General features: G+C 40.5%; 1 protein-coding gene across 1 annotated transcript in view; it reads right to left on the bottom strand.

The window, feature by feature from the left end:
- Nucleotides 1-20213, bottom strand: part of LOC138259247 (cadherin-related family member 4-like) — a 329970-nt gene that overhangs the window by 191204 nt on the left and 118553 nt on the right. The window contains exons 9-10 of the mRNA XM_069206849.1: nucleotides 18797-18947; nucleotides 14383-14485 (exon numbers count right to left, since the gene is read on the bottom strand). Coding sequence (XP_069062950.1) covers nucleotides 14383-14485; nucleotides 18797-18947 — 254 coding nt within the window. The remainder of the gene's footprint in view (nucleotides 1-14382; nucleotides 14486-18796; nucleotides 18948-20213) is intronic.

Below are 20213 nucleotides of genomic sequence, written 5' to 3'. Positions count from 1 at the left end.
ATGGTACCAGAATATCGTTTACACAACAATAACTCTCAACTGGAATTAGTAATAAAAAAAATCTACAGCTAACGGAGCGATATTTTTGTAAACGCTATTCACAATATTTTTGATTGACAATATTTTTTTATCAATATTCACGTACACAACCTTGACACAGGAACTAATATATCACACTTTAGATGCTGTATGTAAGGTTTATAAGATAAAAGCCAGTCAGCAGGCCTCTAATGGGATAAACAAACATGTACTGCCTCCAAGTGATAGTGCCTCAACTAGTCGCTACTACTCTCTTTTAACAAGCATTACAATGTGAGAGTACCAAAGGTGTGGGTTTGCCAAATCATTTTGTTCTCTTGCAAACTGGGAACGGATCATTTTAGGTCACGCCAAAGCGTACCACCTCTTGTATACTTTTAAGTATACTTCTTCTGTGGGCTTAAAGCCATTTCATTTGTTTGTTTCAATGTCATTTAAAAATCGTTGCTTGCTAGTGGTCAGTTATGCCTTTTTGTACCCACTTTTTCTCTTTGGGAGCAGGCACCCACTACTTTTTAATTACCCTTTATGAACGTTTTGAAGGTGGTCCCATTGTGTTTACCTGTTCTTTGAGGGACTTTTTTTTCTTGGTTTCCTGCATGTGTTTGGCGATGCTTCCCTTTTCATTTGCAGAGACATCTTGCTCTCAGCTTAGCTTTGCTCCAGCGCTGTTTCTGTAAACAGGGATGTAAATCATGCTGGTATCTCCACCTAGATCAAATGACAGAGGGCGCCTGTGTGTGCCCTCAAACCCTTCATTTCTGCTTGTCCCTCCTGAAATATCAAACTCTTCATGGCTTTTTAAATTGTTTTCTTAACAATTACACGATGTTGAGCATCCCTCCGAGACTCAAACCCAATTTAATAGTCAGCCACTCTAGCGGTTATGCCACTTCCACATTGATGGGACTGATTCTAGCAGCCACCTTAATGTTTTGACACTAATTCCATGCTGCGATGGCAATATAAATAATGCTGAAGATGCTCCTCGTACTCAGGATCACCACTGGGCAAGCCTATTTTCATGTGTACTTTTTAAATATATATTTGTATATTAATCAGTTATTAAATTCCATTTAAAACAACTTATTTTACTCACTTATGAAGTTCTTATTTCCCAAGGCGGCGCCTTTGTTTATCAATTTTACTTGTTTCTACGTAAGTATAATTGTAAGCTTCTGTTTATGATTTCCTTCCTTGAGGGGTTCACCCGTTGTGTTAATATATTCAAGTAATGCTACTTTCTGATTTACCTCACAAGTTTGTTTAGCATGTATGGTGGCCTAAAGTACTCTTCAGTCCCTTGCCTTAATGTAAACGACAGTCACAATCGAAAAGCCTCACTCAATGAGCCTTTTTTACAAATAACTAATGAACCTGCCATTAACCAAGGTAGACAGAATGTAACCTTCTGAATAATCTTGCATTTAATAAAGCTCCTTGATTTTCCTACTGCAGGGTACATTGTGCACCTCCTTTAGTAGATGTTTTATGCCATGCTCGGTTAAACTACTTTTCATTTCAACACCCGTGAACCATAACAGACTTGCCCAAAATACATTTAAATGCTCTCTGTGATAATTTTATGGTGGCACGAGGTTAATACCACTAATGTGTTTCTTCCTACAGACATCCATTTTGTTGTCAAACTGATGAATAAAGATTAAAATAATAGGCGTTTGGCTTCTTTCTGTGTGGCACTTCCATGGTTGCTATCTAGTGGTTTGTTAAGCTCGCCAGACATATTCGGAAACACACCTGCTCCTTTTTTCCCTTTTTTCCCTTCTTTTTCTATTTGCCTACAAAGCTCATCAGACAATATTGCAGCCACTGATTTCGTCATTGAGTTCAGCGCAGAGCGTATATGCAACTGCTTTGCAATCCCCGCCCCCAAAAACACACTTTTGAAAACAACCGGGAGTTGTGAAATTCACTCTAAAGGCAGGGTATTTCTGTTCAGTAGTTGTTTTTAGCTTTTTTGTGCGAAGCATGCATATTGCTTGTTTAAAAACTGAAATTTTACAGCCCCGGCTCTACGCACAGTGGGAAAGCCCATACTACAATATTCACTGCACTTGGGAAACTCACCCCATAATGTTTTGTAAGGCATTTCTTTTTCAAAGCATTTTTGCTCTTAACTCAGCCTGTCGTGGTCCTAGGAAAATGGACCACCTTCAAAACGTTCACCACAACGTGCCCTTTATTTCTAGGTCATCTCTGGGTCCCCACACTAGGTTAGTGGAGACCCCAAAAATAATAACCTCTCCCACCATTCAATGTCTTTCTAAGCTCTCTTATTGCTGGAACATTTGTTTTACAGTTGGCAGTCGTTTGTGTTAAAGTCTTTTTTTGTAATAATAGCCTAGTACGCCTGTTAGCCTTGAAAATGTGTAATGCACTATGTTCTCTATAGGCTAAATATATGGTTACTCTTCATTACTTTCTGCCATCCTGTTTTCATGGGGTTTTTACTTCTAGTGGCTTACTGTATGGATATTTGATTACACTTCATTACTTTCTGCCATCCTGTTTTCATGTGGTTTTGCCTTCTAGTGGCTTACTGTATGGTATTATGATTATGTTTCTGTTCTCAAAGCAGGTCTCCTGGCACGGCGGAGGGGCTGATACTACAATATTCCCTGCACTCGGGGAAATGTGCCCCATAATGCTTTGCGAGGCATTCTATTTACAAAACATTTTTGCTAATAACTCAGCTTGTGGTGGTCCTAGGACAATGGGTTCACCTTCAAAACGTTCAACACAATGTGCCCTTACTGTCTAGGTCATCTCTGGGTCTCCATTCTAGGTTAGCGGGGACAGAAAAACAATAACCTCTCCCACCGTTTTGTGTATTTTTAAGCTCTCTCCTCGCTGGAAAGTTTGTTTTACAGCAGGGACTGGTTTATGTTTTAAGGGTCTTGTTTGTTATAATATTCTTTTTGGCCTGCTAGCCCTGAAAATGTGTAAGGCTCTATGATTTCTAGGAGCCAGATATATGGCTACACTGCTTTACCCTCTGTCATTCTGTTTTCATGTGGTTCTGCCCTCAAAGGGCTGACTGTACGATTACATGACCATGTTTCTTCCAAATGCTATTTTTGTTGTGCTGCCCTATAGAGGATGTTTTGAGCACTACAGTATAATGCAAAATGTTTATTTCTGATAAAGGTTTTTGTTGTATTTACATAATGATTGTATAGGTTTCATTAATCTCACCTTATGTCAGTTATGACCATCATTCAGGCCAACGTAACATCCTTATTACACAATGATTGTTTGAACACTCTTGATATGTTTGGGTGACCCTTCTAGTTTATTTCTCTCATTACTCCTCTGTGGCTGTCTTATGTCTTTTTTATAAATTGTGTTAGCCAGCCAGCAACTCTGATGGTGGGGTGGTGAAAGAGGTGTACTATTGGAATTAGTATGGCAGATTTAAATTATGATGCTAAATGGCAACATTTTCATTTTTTGCTGCAGATAGAGGAAGAAAATGAATGTAAGTGCTTTAGTTATATGCAGGGCCACTGAAATTATGTGACAGGAAAGGACAAAATTATGAGGCAGGGTTGACCAATTTATGTGGCAAAAAAAGTCAAATTTTGCATTTACAACACCAATAGCTCTATCTCTTGCAAATGCGAGACCTATTGCATTGCAAATGCTTGTTTCTTCTTGCTCTTAAAGAAGGTTGGGAGCTTTAGCAAAGATAAATTGTTTTCTTGAAAAATGTTTGCATTTTCTCTCCAGCTACAGCCATGTAAAAACTCACCCAACATTACAGAGCACTCGTTCCTGTGTTACAGAAGACCGTGCTTACTACTCCCTATTTCGAATGGCTTTCTGTCATTTAGTTAGGCTCTATTCCTTCTGATGTAGGACATACAGTCGGTGTATAGGCTCTATTTGTTAATTTGACCCTGATCGCTTGATGTTTATAAATTCACTTTAAACTAAGCCATGCTATGTTCATCAATGTAAAATTTAGGACACAAGGAAGAACCCACACCATTACAATAGCTGACGCCTGAATGACACCTCATAGCAATTTAGCAAGAGTTTGAGGTTGCCTGGGAGAGTGAGATGATCTATCCTCAATCGGGGTTTGTGGCATTTCTATAGTAATAGGTAGAGACTACAACCCACAGAAAGTTCTACCCAATAGGTAGTATGATGAGGGATTTGCAATGTCATTTGTCGTTTTTGTATGTTTTCCAGATGATTATTTATCCATAAAAGTCCCATTCCAAAGGGTTGTCATTGCAGCCAATTCGTTTTGGGAAGTTTGCTTGTATACATTAAATTCCTTCATCCCAGGTGACACACTTACAAGATGCTCCTACTCTAGAGGTCGCTGCAGCTGTCCTTTTGACTACCTAGAAAGTGAATAATGCATCAATTATTTAATGGTAACTGCATTAATCCGAGAGTCATTTGCCTAAATTAATTACTGAGTGAGAAGCGTTGTACTGCCATAGACCCACTACTTTGACTTTGAATCCTGTATTAACAGAGGCCTTCCTGTTTTGATTAATCAAGCCCCTCTAACTCATGTTAGTCTGATCCAGATGTGGAGGTTGGCCAAACAATGTAATTAATCTAGGCAGAAGAATCACTCACAATAAAACAATTACCCATAAGTAAATGATGCATTATGCTTTTTTGACTTCTTTTGCCAAGATTAATTATTGAGCGGGATGTAATTGGCAATGAAGTCCAGGACAATGGAAATTCGCTGCTCACCAAAGAAATCATTTAATAAATTGAGATATTCATCCATTACATCGCAGACTAGAAAACCTTTGAACTACAAACGTCCTTAGTCTCTGTGTCTCTCATTAATATGTAATATTTTATAAATGTCAAAGTTATAGCTTAAGTTGCTCCCCTAACTATCTCTGCTAGAGAAGGCCCCTGAGACTCTGCAACTGTGTTTGACATACGTCTTGGACATTAACTCCGTTGCGGGTGGTAAACTACTACTGCTTCCTTGTATACCACAGCAATTGTAGATCGTACACATCTACCATGACTCTGAGTTGATGGTTTACTCCCTTTCTTTATAGAGCCAAAGGTAACAAATAGACTGTGAAAACCTGTGGGTGTGAAGGCTATGACTCTATGTAAATTTATTAAAATCTATCTCATAATAAGCACAATTTCCTCAGCAGATTGTGGATTTGGACAAACAGTTGCTAGAACCATTTCTTGTACAGCATGAAAGCTATAATTAACTTTTAGAGATAAAGGAGGGACCTACGCGTAAGATAACCCAATCCTCATACACCCTAAAAAAGGGTGCCTAAAGCATAACTCCCTTAACATTCTTCTGGAGGTAATTTCCACTAGAAAAAATTGTATAAGTGTAAAAAGAAACTAAGATCTACTGCGTTTTGGGGTTCTAACAGACTAGGGGCAGATCCCAAGGAGGAGTGGATGGCCATACAGGAGGTCTGTTAGTGAATCCTCTAACCTGTTCACCATCTCTTGATCCTCATCAGAACCTTCCCAAGAGGAAGTAAAGGCCTTAAAAGCCACCAATTGTAGCTTTAAAGATGCTACATTAAGGCCAAGCGTAAAACCATTCTATAGGATTTCAAGGAATTCATGAAACTTGGCTGACTGAGTGGATAACCTCTTCGTTAGACACTACCTTCTAAACGTAGCCCAGTGTCTAAGTCAGTGTAAATGTTTTCCTTGAGGCCTAAATCAATGACGTTATTCTAGCTGAAAAACTCCTTCCCATCAACCCATTCATCTCAGCTTCCATACTACCAAACTCAATTTTTACTTAGGACCTTCAGTTGAAGAAAGGGAAATGCAAGCGGAGAGGAAATAATCAGCTGAGACCATTCCCTGTTGCTGTTCATCACTACTATCAGAAAGTACCAGATGGAGCAAGGACGAGTTATCAGAATTATTTTGGCTCTCTTTGTCATCAGCATGACTAAAAATATCACAAGAAGAGAGAAGGCATATAAAAGGCTGCTTGGCCAACCGGATGTCAACACGTTCTCACCTCAAGCTTTCCTGTTCATCCCACTCAAACAGAAACAAAATAATAACGTTTTCTACCGGTTGGCAAAAAGTTCCATCAGTGGACTGCGCCGCCTCTGACAAATCTGGAAAAAAACTTTGAGGGTTTAGGAAAAATATGCTAGAGGATGGTAATTCTTTGCTCAGACTGTCTATAATTAATAATATATATATATATATATATATATATATATATATATATATATATATATATATATACATACATACATATATATATATATATATATATATATACACACACATAGTTTTCTCATCAATAATTTTATTTCATATGTTGCAGTGATAATATCAAAGATGCCATAGAAGGTGTCATTAATAATATAATATGTAGAGTATTGAGCTGTGCATGGCAAAGGCATGAGTTATAGTTACCGTACGGCGCGAGTTATAGTTACTTGAAATAACTCTAACTGCTGAATTTCTGTTTTTTTACGAGTAAATTCAGAACCTAACTATAACGACCCAGTACCCTTTGTTTTTTTCAGTGAATTTCTATGTTTTTTTTAACATAAAGTAAGTTTAATAAATATACGTTAATCCAACTACTGATGGGCTCGGCCTTTGGCCATGCGCAGCAGGGGTTGGCCGCAAGCCCTGCAGCCAAGCTCTTATAACCACCCATCCCTGTGCCACAAGCCTTTGTCTCTGTCAGTGGATGTGTGAGTGTCAGTGTGGGTCTGAAAGTGGGTGTGTGAGTCTATAAGTGGGTCTGAGTGGGTGCATGAGTGTCAGAGTGGGTGTGTGAGTGGGCGCATGAGACTCTGGGTGAATGTATGAGTGAATTAATTAGTGTATGAATGAGTCTGTGAATTTGTTTTGTTATTTTTTCTCACTGTGTGCCATATTCTTGAATATTCGTTAATACTTCGCGATTATCTTACATGGTGAAAAAAAAGTCATTTTCAACCCGTGATTTGACCCTCAAACACCCCTATTTCACACCCCTGTGGTCAGGGTACCTCCACCCTGACCCATTATGATACTTTTCATTCTGTTTTTCAGTCCCGGGGACTGTGTTCCAGGACATTAAAATAGTGGCAGCAACTTTCTGTTCAAGTTGTGGCCAGCCAATTACAGCGCTTCTATTCGCGCTCGCATTTGAGAATAATTCACAAATATTCATGAATCCTTCGCGCCTCTAAAAATCTATATTTCTTTTTCTTCTCCTATATGAAAAACTACTGAACGGATTTACACCAAACAAGAAAAAGACTTCTTTCTAGACCAAAAGCTATCTTTCTGCCAAATTTGGTCTAATTCTGTTCAGCAGTTCGGGTTGTAGTTGTGTTCAAAATCCCCATGGAAATTTAACATGGGAAACTCACATTTTTTGACTCCCCCTATTTCTTGGCCCCCACTTGAAGGATCACCCCGAAACCTCCAATGCATAACAAGATTCCCGGGAACACTATGGCCCTAATTCTAACCTTGGCGGACGGCAGAGGCCGTCCACCAAGGTACCGCCGTCAGAACACCGCACCGCGGTCGAAAGACCGCTGCGGTGATTCTGACATTTGCCCTGGGCTGGCGGGCGGCCGCCAAAAGGCCGCCCGCCAGCCCAGGGCAAATCAACCTTCCCAATAGGATGCCGGCTCAGAATTGAGCCGGCGGAGTGGGAAGGTGCGACGGGTGCAGTTGCACCCGTCGCGTATTTCAGTGTCTGCTAGGCAGACACTGAAATACTTTGTGGGGCCCTCTTACGGGGGCCCCTGCCGTGCCCATGCCATTGGCATGGGCACGGCAGGGGCCCCCAGGGGCCCCGCGGCACCCCCTACCGCCACCCTGTTCCTGGCGGGCGAACCGCCAGGAACAGGATGGCGGTAGGGGGATTCTAAGGGCAGCGGTAAATCGGCGGGAGACCGCCGGTTTACCCTTTCTGGCCGCGGCTGAACCGCCGCGGTCAGAATGCCCTGCGGGGCACCGCCGGCCTGTTGGCGGTGCTCCCGCCGACCCTGGCCCCGGCGGTCTTGTACCGCCGGGGTCAGAATCACCCCCTATGTGCCTCATTACCACCTTGGTGGAGGGGATTACTTAATCCCAAACGTGACGGATATCCCCCCGCCATATTACAAGTTCCATTATATGTTGTGGAACTTGTAAAACGATGGACGGGATATCCGTCACTTTTGGGACGGAGTAATCCCCTCCGTCAATGTCGTAATCTGGTCCTATGTTTGGAAAATTTTGCAAAGATTTGTTAAACAGCGCTAAAGTTGTAGGCAAGTCAAAAAATGCTTTTCCTATGCAAGGCATGGTCCTTCTAATAACTATCTACTGGCCACTGCCAGTAGATAATACAGATATATATATATATATATATATATATATATATATATATAAACTATGGGATGTTCACATGAGCCTTCTTGAAGACCGGAAACAAGATTTGTTCCATCCTGTTTATGTACGCTTGGGCAACATTGTTGACAATCCTGATAAAGGCCATCCTGTTCGAGACCAGGTGAGCAAAGGAAGTGAGGGCCAGGAGACTAGCTTTCTGTTACTTCCCATTGTTTCTGGGAACCAATGACCAAAGCCCTTAGACTTAATGAGACTTGGTCCATGCCCCCCAACCTAATGGACTAATGTTTGTTGTTAAAACGACTGGTCTCATAGCAACTAACTGAATCACTCTCAGGTTGTTGGTTGGCAACAAATGTAAGGTCAGGTTTTGTCTGACTTTCTGTGACACCAGAATCTGCTGTGATAACTCCTGAGATGTTGGGACCAAAATTAAAGAATGTGTCAGACTAGCCTGTTCAATTGAACCCTTGCCAACAGAAACAAGTATATAGTCACAGCTAGGTCCCTTTGCACTTGAGGCCACTCCACCACTGTTGGATTGTCCTGTTCCAAGGAGCTGGAAAGATGTCTTTGAATTTTTAGCAATCCTTTTTCCTGTAAAGTGACCATACCGCTGACTTGTTTAGAACCTGGCTCCTATGTAAACCTGATTCTGTGCTGGCACAAGGTGTGATTTTGATCAGGAAGCCAAACAACCTCTGTGCTACTTTGTAGTCTGACATGACTGTGATGCTTCCAAACAATCGCATAGATATGGGATGACTGTATTTCATTGGTGATGTAGCATCACCACTAATTTAGCCAACATTTTTGTAAACACTTGAGGTGACGACTTGAGGCTGAATGATAGCACTCTGAATTGGAAATGTTGAGTCCCCACTTCAAACCTCAGAACTTTCTGAAGGGATTGATGTCTTGGCACATGCAGGTAGCGTCCTGTAGATCAATAGTTGTTAAAAGGTTCCCTTGAGGTATTAGAGGAATCACTTGTTGTAATAAAGCTATTCTGAAGTGAATGGTCTTGATCCACATATTCACTCCTCACAGATCGAGCACTAGCCTGTAGTTGCCTGAAACCTTTCTCACTAAAAACAAAATAGAATAAACTCCTTGCCTCTTTGTTTTAGTGGATCTGGAATAATTGATTTTCTGTATTAATGTCTGTATCCCCTAAGTGTAGGCAACACTCTTTTAGAAGTAGGTGAATAGTCAGGAACGATGGCTGGACATAGACCGCTGAATAACAAAGTCCCAGTCCTTGGTCACTTTCCAAGGTTGAAATATCCTTTTTCTTTACTTTTGCTCCATGCTCTAGTGGACTTGGAGACTGTGGTCTCATATAGGAGAGTATATTTTATTTCCTTGTGGGACAGGAACCATACTCGGGAATTATGAAATCCAGTTGATCCCCAAACAGTTTACTGCATTCAAAGGGTACCTTTGAGAATGCAGACTTCTCTGCGAAGTCTGTCATCCAATTTCCCATCCATAAGATGTGCTGGGCAAACATAGATGATGCAGAAGGCAAAGCTGTCGATCTAATGACGTCAGAAATAATATCAGCTAGATACTTAGCTTGTTGCTGAATGTGCTAGAGACCATTTGATTAATCTGCTCGTCTTGAATTGCCCTGGACAAAAAATGTAGATGTGTAAGCCGCATAAATTGAAGGTCCTTGAGTCAAATTTGTTACAGCCTAGGACTTCTTTAGAGCCACAGCAATTTTACGGTCTTCTTCATCTGAGGGAGTACAGTTATCATGGTTCAGGGGCTTTCTGTGTAATAGAGGCGCTAAGATCGAGCCCACATTCACACTTCTTGCCAGACTATAAATCCTCTGTCAAAATGTGTAGAGGTTCCACCTCTTTCCAGTGTCTGACAATCAAATCTTTAATTGTCTTGTGCAATGGCAGCAAGGCACACACAGGCTTTGTATATTGTGGGAACATTCCTTCATCTACATCCTGTGCATGTACTGGAGCAAATCCTAAATTATCTCTGAAGTGGTCCAATATTTGAGTTAGCTCCTCTTTGGCTGTATATTTTTCAGCTGATATTTAACTTGGCCCCTCCTCTGCAGAATCGGAGTGTGTTCCCCAGGAAATGTCTCTTACTGCAGATCATCTCCTCTTCGCTTTAGTTGAAGCTAATGTTCTGGAAACCGCTTTCTTGATCATTCATTAAACTTGGGAAGCACAGAGAAAAGCAGGCGATTCAGTAGAGGAAGTCCTTGCTCTTCACTTGAGGTTTTACTTCGCTTAGTCTCAGATGAAGAAGATGATTCATTATTCTTCCTCTTGTAGCTTCTTCTCCCCTTAACCAGTCACCTACCCAGTACGTTTGCTGCACGTACGCTACTTAAGATACCGAGAAGAGAATCTGCCAAAACGGGAATTCGATCACTCCATTGGCTCCCGGTGAGGGATAGAATAAAATACAAAGCCCTATGCATATCCCATCAAGCATTTCACAGAGCAAACCCAGAGATCAATCATTCTCTTCTAACTCCCTATCTCCCCGGGAAAATGCTGCGCTCATCCAACGCATTTCTAGCCACCGTACCTAGAATTAAGAGGTCAAGAGCAGGAGGCAGGGCATTCACCCTCAACACCGCCAAATTATGGAATTCACTTCCCCTATCCCTTAGATCCAATCCCATCCTCCCTTCCTTCCGCAAGGAATTAAAAACTTTCCTGTTCAGGAGCTAATTCCCCATTGACTCCCTCAGTGAACTGTTTTTTTCTACTCAGCGCTTGGACGCCTTAGGGCAGCAGTTGCGCTCTATAAATCCCCTTTCATTTCATTTCATTTCACCTACACCCTAAAGATTGATGGTTCTCAAAGTAGAGGGATATGCTGCTCCCCCTTCATTCCTCCTGTGCAAAGTTCTCTTCAGAGTCAGGCTCACCAAATGCTGACCCGGAAAAGGTTCTGTCATGTATCCATCAACCTGTCTGACTGTCAGCCGAACACACCTGAGCCAGACAAAGCATTTGTTAACAAATTGACTTCGAAGAACTTGATTAATGTGATCAATTCCATTGACACTGGTGGAGTTGTATTGTGCCTGAATATTGTGACCTACATATCATCTAAAGATCACAAACATATTATGTGCTGAATTTTCGGTACCAAAATATCTTCCTACTGCAGGTAATAATAGAAAATCTATAACAAATTGAGTGATATTTCAGCAAGTTAAAATTAAACCACTATATTTGCCAGAAGACAGTTTAGTTTTGTTATCAATATTTTGACTTAAAATCAATAGAGTACCGGCTCTGGATTAGCTTCCAAATAAGGGTAATTAAACACTCCTATAGGACGGATTAATTTACCATTGTTGCAGCATTTTATTCAGTGGATTACAAGAAAGTGGATAGGATTGATCCCTGCTGAACTCCCCAATGAATGGGGTATTTTCCATAGATGAATTGCTGGTACATCACTGTCTGAGATTTTTTCTTTTTAGCAAGGAACGTGAGAGTCATGGCTCTAGCAGGTATGTTTTTTTTATCTTTATAGTAGAATTGAGTGGTATCTAGTGTTGTAGAGAGCAGAGACATTGAGGTGAACCAGGATTTCATTATCACCATCCTCCACAGATGTGCATGAGTCATCCACTGCTTAGTGAACCACCAATTTTGTACTTATACCTGGCCTGTTCTACTCTGCCACACCATGATGGTCACGGAATTTGCCAGTGCCAGATACTATAAAATGTGCCCTATTGGCAAAACCATTAGCAGTGACTAGTACTGATAAAAGTATAGAAACCATTCTAAACTTTCCAGATGGCTACCATGTAACTCAATCCAATGTTTTTAATGCAGTCTGTTGCAATGTACAGTCTCTGTAGGAAACAACAAGTGTAGTTTGCCATAGACCACATTAAGACCACAAGCTGACCTAACCCAAAACACAGTTTATACTTCACACTTTTTCCTTCTTAACAAGACGACTTTCTCCTTACCTGTTAATCAAACAGATACTATATAGTAGTTTTGACAAAATTACTGGTGTGTGTGTGTGTGTGTGATGTTGTTCCAGCTGTGAAATTAGAACATCACAGTTCTCATTCACGAGTAAATATGAAGTGTGGGGAAAGGTGTGGCTTTTAAGGGAAAATACCTTTACTATATTTAGTAGTCATTATTTTCCTGCCTTGCACACAGGCACAACCTCTTGTTGTCTAGGTTCTCATTATCCTAATGATACTACTGGATTTGGGTGGTAGAATCACCTGTACTGCAGGAGACTGAGCCTGATTTTGCACCATGTGACACCTGTCGGCCTAATCCGGGTTTTGTACCGGCTAACTAGCAGTGCCTCATCTCCACCCAAGAGCAGGGATGATTAGGGCAACCGGGTGCATGACATAAATGACTCCTCAGGGGAATCGTGGACATTCAGATCTCATCCGTTTCACTCAGTTACATTAGTCTCACATGTGCAAGACAATCAGAGGCAGAGTAAAGTTCAATAACTGCATCTTAGATAATAATTTCTTGTATTGCAATAACTAGGACAATGAAGCAATAACAGGATTAAAATGGTGACAAGAAGAGTAAAACACAAAAATAATGCTACCATATTGTCACTAGGATTTGTAAAGATAGTTCCTACCTAGGCTATGTTAGAGCACAGCGTCTTAAGCTCTAATTCATTCCTTCAGGTTCCCCCTGGAAAGGCATCATCCCTCATACCTGAGCAAGAGGCCTGTAGTCTACATAAGCAGCTGCTGCGAGGCCATCAACAATCAGCATACAGTCATGGTCATCTGGCTGGAATCTCCCTCTAACGTACTTGGGACAAAGTAGTGTTTTTATATTAAAACAGCTGATGTTCCGAGAAAGGATCCCCACGTAGGAGTGTGTATGTTTCTGTGAACATTGGAGACAACGGGTACCACTTTTGCCGGTTACCTATCTTACTGCAGCCTTGAGAGAAGCACAGAGTGAAAGAAATGTCTTGTTTAAGAATGCAGTGCTGACTTAGGCTAAGAACAGCTAGATTGAGAAAATAAAACGAGACCGCAAATGTGGCTATTGTTAAAACAATATAACGAAGCTAGAATAAAATTATATCTAGGTAAAAGTGCACAACAGGAGCCCTAGTTTTCTAAAATAACGTGTATAAAGCTATAGCTAAAATGGCTACACAACACTCTGTTCTGTCACATCTGTGTCTCATTTAAAAATTCTCTTTTGGCCATGCCCAGATTTTGGCCATGCACATATCATGCGGCTATCTTACCCGAGCAAGTGTGATCCTAGGTCGCACCTTGAAGGTGTTATTTGTGGGAATGCCACAAACTAGGAGTACCGGATTCTATAATGTAAAACTTTGGCAATGCTTATTTTGGAATATTTAGTTGTAGTGAGCTTAAAATATAAGCATGAAATATATTCATACATGGGTAAAAGTATACTTTATAGATCTTACAACTTCATTATGAGATGTCTGGTAATTAGAGCATCAAATACTTGGACCAGAGATAATGCCTCCAGATGGTATTTCCACCGCAGCTACTAGGCATCATGAGTTTCGGCAGCCAGAATCAGAGAAAACATGTGGACCTTGATTTACTAGGCTCAAACCAGCAAGATTTCCCGTTTCTGTACATATTTTCCTCTTGCTTTCAGCCCCACAAAAAAGTGTGTACAAACTCACTAGATTTTGCCTGATGCATGCTTACAAACAGTGAAATGTGTAATCTGATGGAATGTATTATCAGGGTGCACTGCACTGCCCAATTCGTAATTCCAGAACTGAATGGATTTAGATGGAGATATCTGCATTAACTGCATATGACATATGCAAAATAGAAAAAAAATACTATTTTGTTTTTGCTTAGATTATTTGGTTTAGGAGCTGCAACTCATACTGCTTGAAAAGGCTAAAAGTAATTAAATTGGTTTCTATCACTTAAATTATGTCTACACAGCCACGTAATAAGGAAATGAGATACTTCATACTTACTGGTCAGGGGAGGAGTTCCAGCATCTGTCACCTCCAAGATTGCTGAATACTGGAAATTCAAACTTGCAATTTCTGCTGAATCATAGGTCAAGGTGTTGTTCACCTGTCAGATTTAGAAATGCACAAGCATAAGATTATAGCTTCCTAGAAATTAGGCTCTACTAGGACTCAGCATTGTAGGATCCCACAAAAAAAAAAACATGTATTGCATTATGCCTAAAATACTCTACACTTTCATGATATAGCATACAGTTACACAAGCAAGGTATTCTGGTAGACCTATTCCAGGTCCTTTGAGAAATGATAAGAAACATAGGGGGTTATTCCAATTTTGGAGGAGGTGGTAATCCGTCCCAAATGTGACGGATTTACCACCAGCCGTATTACGAGTTCCATAGGATATAATGGACTCGTAATACGGCTGGTGGTATATCCGTCACTTTACCGTCACTTTTGGGACAGATTACCACTTCCTCCAAAGTTGGAATAACCCCCATAGTCTAACACTTTTAATGCTCAATTTATGAAGTGAAATACCACTTAAAATGCTAGTTGTGTTTCTTTGCAAAGTCCATGCTACACACTCAAAGCAACATTCACTGCGGCAGAAGACTTGTGGTTCACAGGTTTAGTCTGTAAAGGATTGGTATTTAGGGCCAGATGTATCATGCAACCGATTTGGGATTCTCAAATCGCGATTTTTAAGAAATCGCTATTTCAGAAATGCAAAAAGGTATGTATGATTTTTGCGATCCGGTAATAGCGATTTCTTAAAAATCGCAAATGCTGTTACCGAATTGCAAATAGAGAATCTGTCCCCATTCGCACCTATGGGCCTGTTGTCCCATATCTGTGAATTTTTTGCATTTCCAAAATTGCGATTTCTTAACCAGAAATCGCAATTTTGGAAATGCAAAACCCCAGGGTGCTGGTGGCCTAAGGCCCCCTCTGCTGCACCCTAAAAAAAAAATTGGGGACATGTAAGGTGCACACATGCCAAAAGGGCATTGTGCTTTACATGTACATTTTAAAAATGCATTTTAAAAGCATTTTTAAATTTTGCACATGGTTACCACCAGGTTGAATCTGGTGGTAAATAGCGATTCCTAAATGCCCAAATCGCATTTAGGAATGGCTTCATATATGTGCTAAGAAATCGCAAACAAGGAATCCTTATTTGCGATTTCTTATTTAGAGAGTCACAATTTGCGACTCTCTGAACAGGGTCGCAATTTTAAGGAATTGCTATTTTAGCGAATCCTTAAATTTGCGTTCAGAATGTCTTTCATACATTCTGAACTGGCTTTTTGCATTCACAAACGGGCATTCGCACCGTTTGCGAATGCAAAAAACCTTGATACATCTGGCCCTTAGTTTGTTATTCTGCTAAAAAAACGGTATTGATTCCTCAATATCGTATTGTAGTGTTATTGTAAAATTTGCATAGCACTTCATACCACGGGCCCCAAAGTGCTGTCTGGAGGTGTCGCAAAAGAGGCTACCGAACTTCTATGCATGAGTGGGAGACTATGTGCTTATAGGATGATCTATGTGGAAAATATTGGGTGTCTGGAGTGAGGGCTAGAACGTGTTCCTGTTGTGTTGTTGCACTTATTCATGTCAGTGACGCAGGAGCCAAATCTAGAAGTCGAGGAAGCCCAAATGGTTAGAGACAAATCAACAAAAATACCAGAGAAACTCACAGCAATTTCTTCAAAACTTGTAAATGCACCAGTTGAAATAAGTGAGCTGAAATGAGAGCAACTCATACATAACTAGTATAGAGCCATTAGTAGAAGCGTCGAAAGTGTTTTCCCTAATGTAATTTCCTTCCTTCTCATCAGTAACGCTTGGAAGAAACCTCAGTTCTCTGAAATGGTCCTACCTTGAGGAATGGTCCTGTCATGCAATGTATACTTTTAGCTATGTAAATATGAAACTACTTGAAGAGATTAGGTGTTTTTGTAAACTTCGACAAACACACCTGCACTTCACAATATACCATTTAACTGCTAAATCCCATGTTGTATGTACTTTGAATCATATAAGGATATAATGTTGCATGAGTAATTTTTAATACAAAACCTATATTCTCCTCATACATGTACCAAACCTACATCTTTCTTAAGCTCCCTACCTCCATTTGGGTCATGTATGGCTATACAAAACCACATGTATAAATTAAAATGGATAAAGATGGTGGAAGCCATGTAAAGTGGTTTGAAAACACACTAAGTATCAGTATTAGGGCCTAAGGGGTACTTCTGTATGCAAATCAGGACTTTTTAGGATAATTTTATTTGTCGTTAAACAATCCTAAGGAAAAGGCAAGGAAGGAATGCACTCACTAACGAAATGCTTCTGAACTACCAGTGCCAACTAGCAATCAAGACAGAAAATTACGCGAGATTGTGGGCATATGAAAAGCAGGGCACTACAGCAAAGGCAATCAACTGGAAATCTGCAAGACTATGGCTGCATAATAAAAACGCAATTCAGCCTAGCTTTTAGCCAGACCTATACAATCGTTTGTAACTGTAAGTATTGCATTTTAGATCTCAAATACTGCAATTGAGTCTGAACTGACTTGTCGTGCATTCACTGTAATGCATTGTCTGAGGTGGACAGTAATACGCCCGTGAACAGCATGTGCAATCCCTCTTTCAGGTATTGGTTGGGAAACCCCTGCCCTAGAATATTGAAAAATGATACATCTGCTCAAGGAGTTTTTCTCCTCCGTGTCTGAGCTATTGTTTTCTTTTCTCTGCCTGGATCTGGCGAGTTGGAAGCTGTTCCACGCAATCCAGAGCGTGTCCTTGTCTTCCCGCATAGCATCCATGCTTCGTCCCTGAGAAGATGTTTGCTGAGACCTCCGACACATTCTTTCTCACTTAGGACATAGGAGGCAATGGAGAGAGGGAACATGGATAGCGTGGAAGATGGGAGAATAGGGAATTATAGAAAGTCCAGGGCTCACACACGTACCCTCAGACACAGGTGGGATTTTCCCCACAGGTACACTTCTGGGTTGTTTGTGGCAGACAGTATGTGAAGACCTTATAGTATAAGGGCAAGACATCTAGCAACATTGGTTGGTTTCCCTATCAACACCTTGCTATACATTGGACCCAGCCATTGGTATTTACAGTTCATCTCCTGCATGCACCAGTGAAGTTCATGTATGTATTCTCTCAGAATAGCTTATCTGTTTCCTTCAGCATGAACCCCAAATTGATGAGTGTCCCCTCAACCTGCTCTGTGGCATCATGTTGGATAGTGTGTGCTCCTTTTCCTCATATCCATCATATCCAAACTTAGGGCATGATTTAGAGTTTGGCAGAGGGGGTTACTCCATCACAAATGTGGCGGATATCGTGTTCGTCATATTACAATTCCATCATAGCCTATTGAACTTGTAATACGGTGGACGGGATATCCATCACGTTTGTGACGGAGTAATCTTTTCTGTCAAACTCTAAATCAGGCCCTTAGTGCTGAGCCCATCTGCTGCGCCTATCTGAATTCTACTTTCCAGTAGATGGACCTATGCTTTTATTAGGTATTCTTATGACTGGACAGAAATAAACAAAATATAATCTAATGGAGTGTGTGATGCTAGCAATATCAGCTGGCACTACCCTTTGGTTATGGCTTGTTGAGGTAAACTGGTGCATTCCTGGATTCCACTGGGTATCACCCTAGTGCCTAGATCTGCGATGATTTAAAACAATACTAGGAGTCATGCACATGCTCAATGCATTTGATGAATGACATGCAAAACAATTTCAAGAAGCTCAGAGTGGTCATTTTTATTCAGCTCAGAGAAACAGCAGCAGGTGTGTTTCGCTCTAGATGTATACCCTGATACATTTTATCAAGGCTTGATTACCCGACAAAGAGTTTAGGAATGACTGTCAATGGTATCTGTCATGGGATTTATTTTGCATTGTTGTTTCAGTCACCTGTCACATGATTCATTTCCAGCATGTCTGGTGAAGGTTTGTGCTTTTACACATTAACATTTGTCTAGATCTAAAAACAGCATCCACCCTTTTCTGGAATAGGTCACCTACCATCAACACAGATTTAATGAAAACATATCTACATTTCCTAAACCTCGGTTTTAACAAAGACTGAGCCAAGGATGCAAAATGCATCAGGCAGAAAAACTGAGTGGATGAATCTAACTTATATTGGTTCTTATACCTTCTCTTCCTTCAATTGAGAGACAGTAAGGTTTCTGTGAGAGCCTTTGTTTCACAGATTTTTGGAAGCTTTACTCCTCTGCTTACCCTCTTGGCAAAGTTATCCACTCAGCTGGATTTATCTTTTTTGTTTGTGCTCCATTCTTTGCTTCTGCTCTTTCCCTTTCAACCTTATTCTCTTGTATTTTTTAATATTCACATTCTCTCACCTGCAGTGATGAGCCTGACATCTTGAAGTTGTACATTGAACTGCTGTTGGGCACTATCTTGTAGCTCAGGGTGGTTTTGCTGAAATCTGGATCAATGCATGTAAAATCAATCAGGCTTGTTCCAGTGGGTGTGGTTTCTGGAACCTCTTTCCTGTTTGAATAAGAAAGTGATCAGCCAGCAAGCATAAAACATTATCAATTAGCACCATACTTGAACATTCTATTGTACATTCTGAGATAAAAATGTAATTTCTGATGAGGAATGCCAGTTTCAGAAAATTTAATGTCGTTTTTTAATGAAAAATAATAATGTCCACAAGATCCTCTGATTTAGCAATCTCTGCCAGTGCAAGTCTTTCTATCTCCAGAAGTGGCTTCTTGCCAGCTTCCTAAGCTGCACTGCTCTAACCAGTGACAATTAGTAAAGAACTGCATTAACAGACCATAGTAACAGCCATGTCAAAAGGCATGTTCGAGCTGTGGTGAACAACTGGTTCAGCAGTCTAAATGTGTATCATTTTAGAAACCTTGAAGAACCCTCTCAAGTACAGGAAAGAAAACGCATGCAAATCAAAAGAAGGAATAAATAGGTCTCACGTGCAAACAAGTGCATTTCATGAGGTTTTCTTGTGCATCTGCTGCTATAAAATACAAATAAGACTTTTGACCTTGATTATATAGACGTGGCAATTAATTGATCAGATGTTTTTCTGGAACCAGACATTTCAGGTCTCGACCTAGAGACCCATCGTTTAATATACAAGACAAATGAAGTGGACTTTGGGTTAGCCCCTTGCTTGTGATTGGACAGCTTTCTTGTGAATCTCAGTTCCCTCCTCCCTATAGTCAAATGTATGTGGTACATTGGAAAATGGAATTAATTGTTTTTGTCCCGCTCATGAATATAGCCTCTTTACCACAATTTTTGATTGACTCACTTGTATTGTTACACTGCTAATTTGAGGAGACTATTTTTTGTTGTTTTCCTTTGGTACTCCATGGTATTACATGGCTTTCTTTTTCTTCTCCCAGTCTACTGCCCGGCTTTATTTTTTATTTATGCATTTTTTTTTTTTTTTGTGAGGGTCCACCAACTGCTGAGCTATTTACTTTTTGGCATTTGCTTCTGCATTGTATACCTGGCCCTCTTCCTGCCCGCAGAGTTTCAACTTGCCACCAGCGCCATCAATTCACCACGCCTCATGCCCTACTTCATTTGCCCCCATTTTTTAAAACATCTTTTATTATTGTTATGTTTGTAAAGGTCTAGCAACTGCACGCTGTGACCAGGCAACGTGTTTTATTGTCATTGTGCTGCATCCTACTCATGTTTTATTTTTTTTATATATGTTCCAAGGTGGCAGTCCACCATCTTAGAAGAATAAAATAAAAGGATGACTGCTGTCCATATGTGCAC

The sequence above is a fragment of the Pleurodeles waltl genome, chromosome 9 (assembly GCF_031143425.1).
Source record: "Pleurodeles waltl isolate 20211129_DDA chromosome 9, aPleWal1.hap1.20221129, whole genome shotgun sequence".
NCBI classification, from domain to species: Eukaryota; Metazoa; Chordata; class Amphibia; order Caudata; family Salamandridae; genus Pleurodeles; species Pleurodeles waltl.
This window is presented reverse-complemented; position numbering and strand designations above follow the sequence as displayed.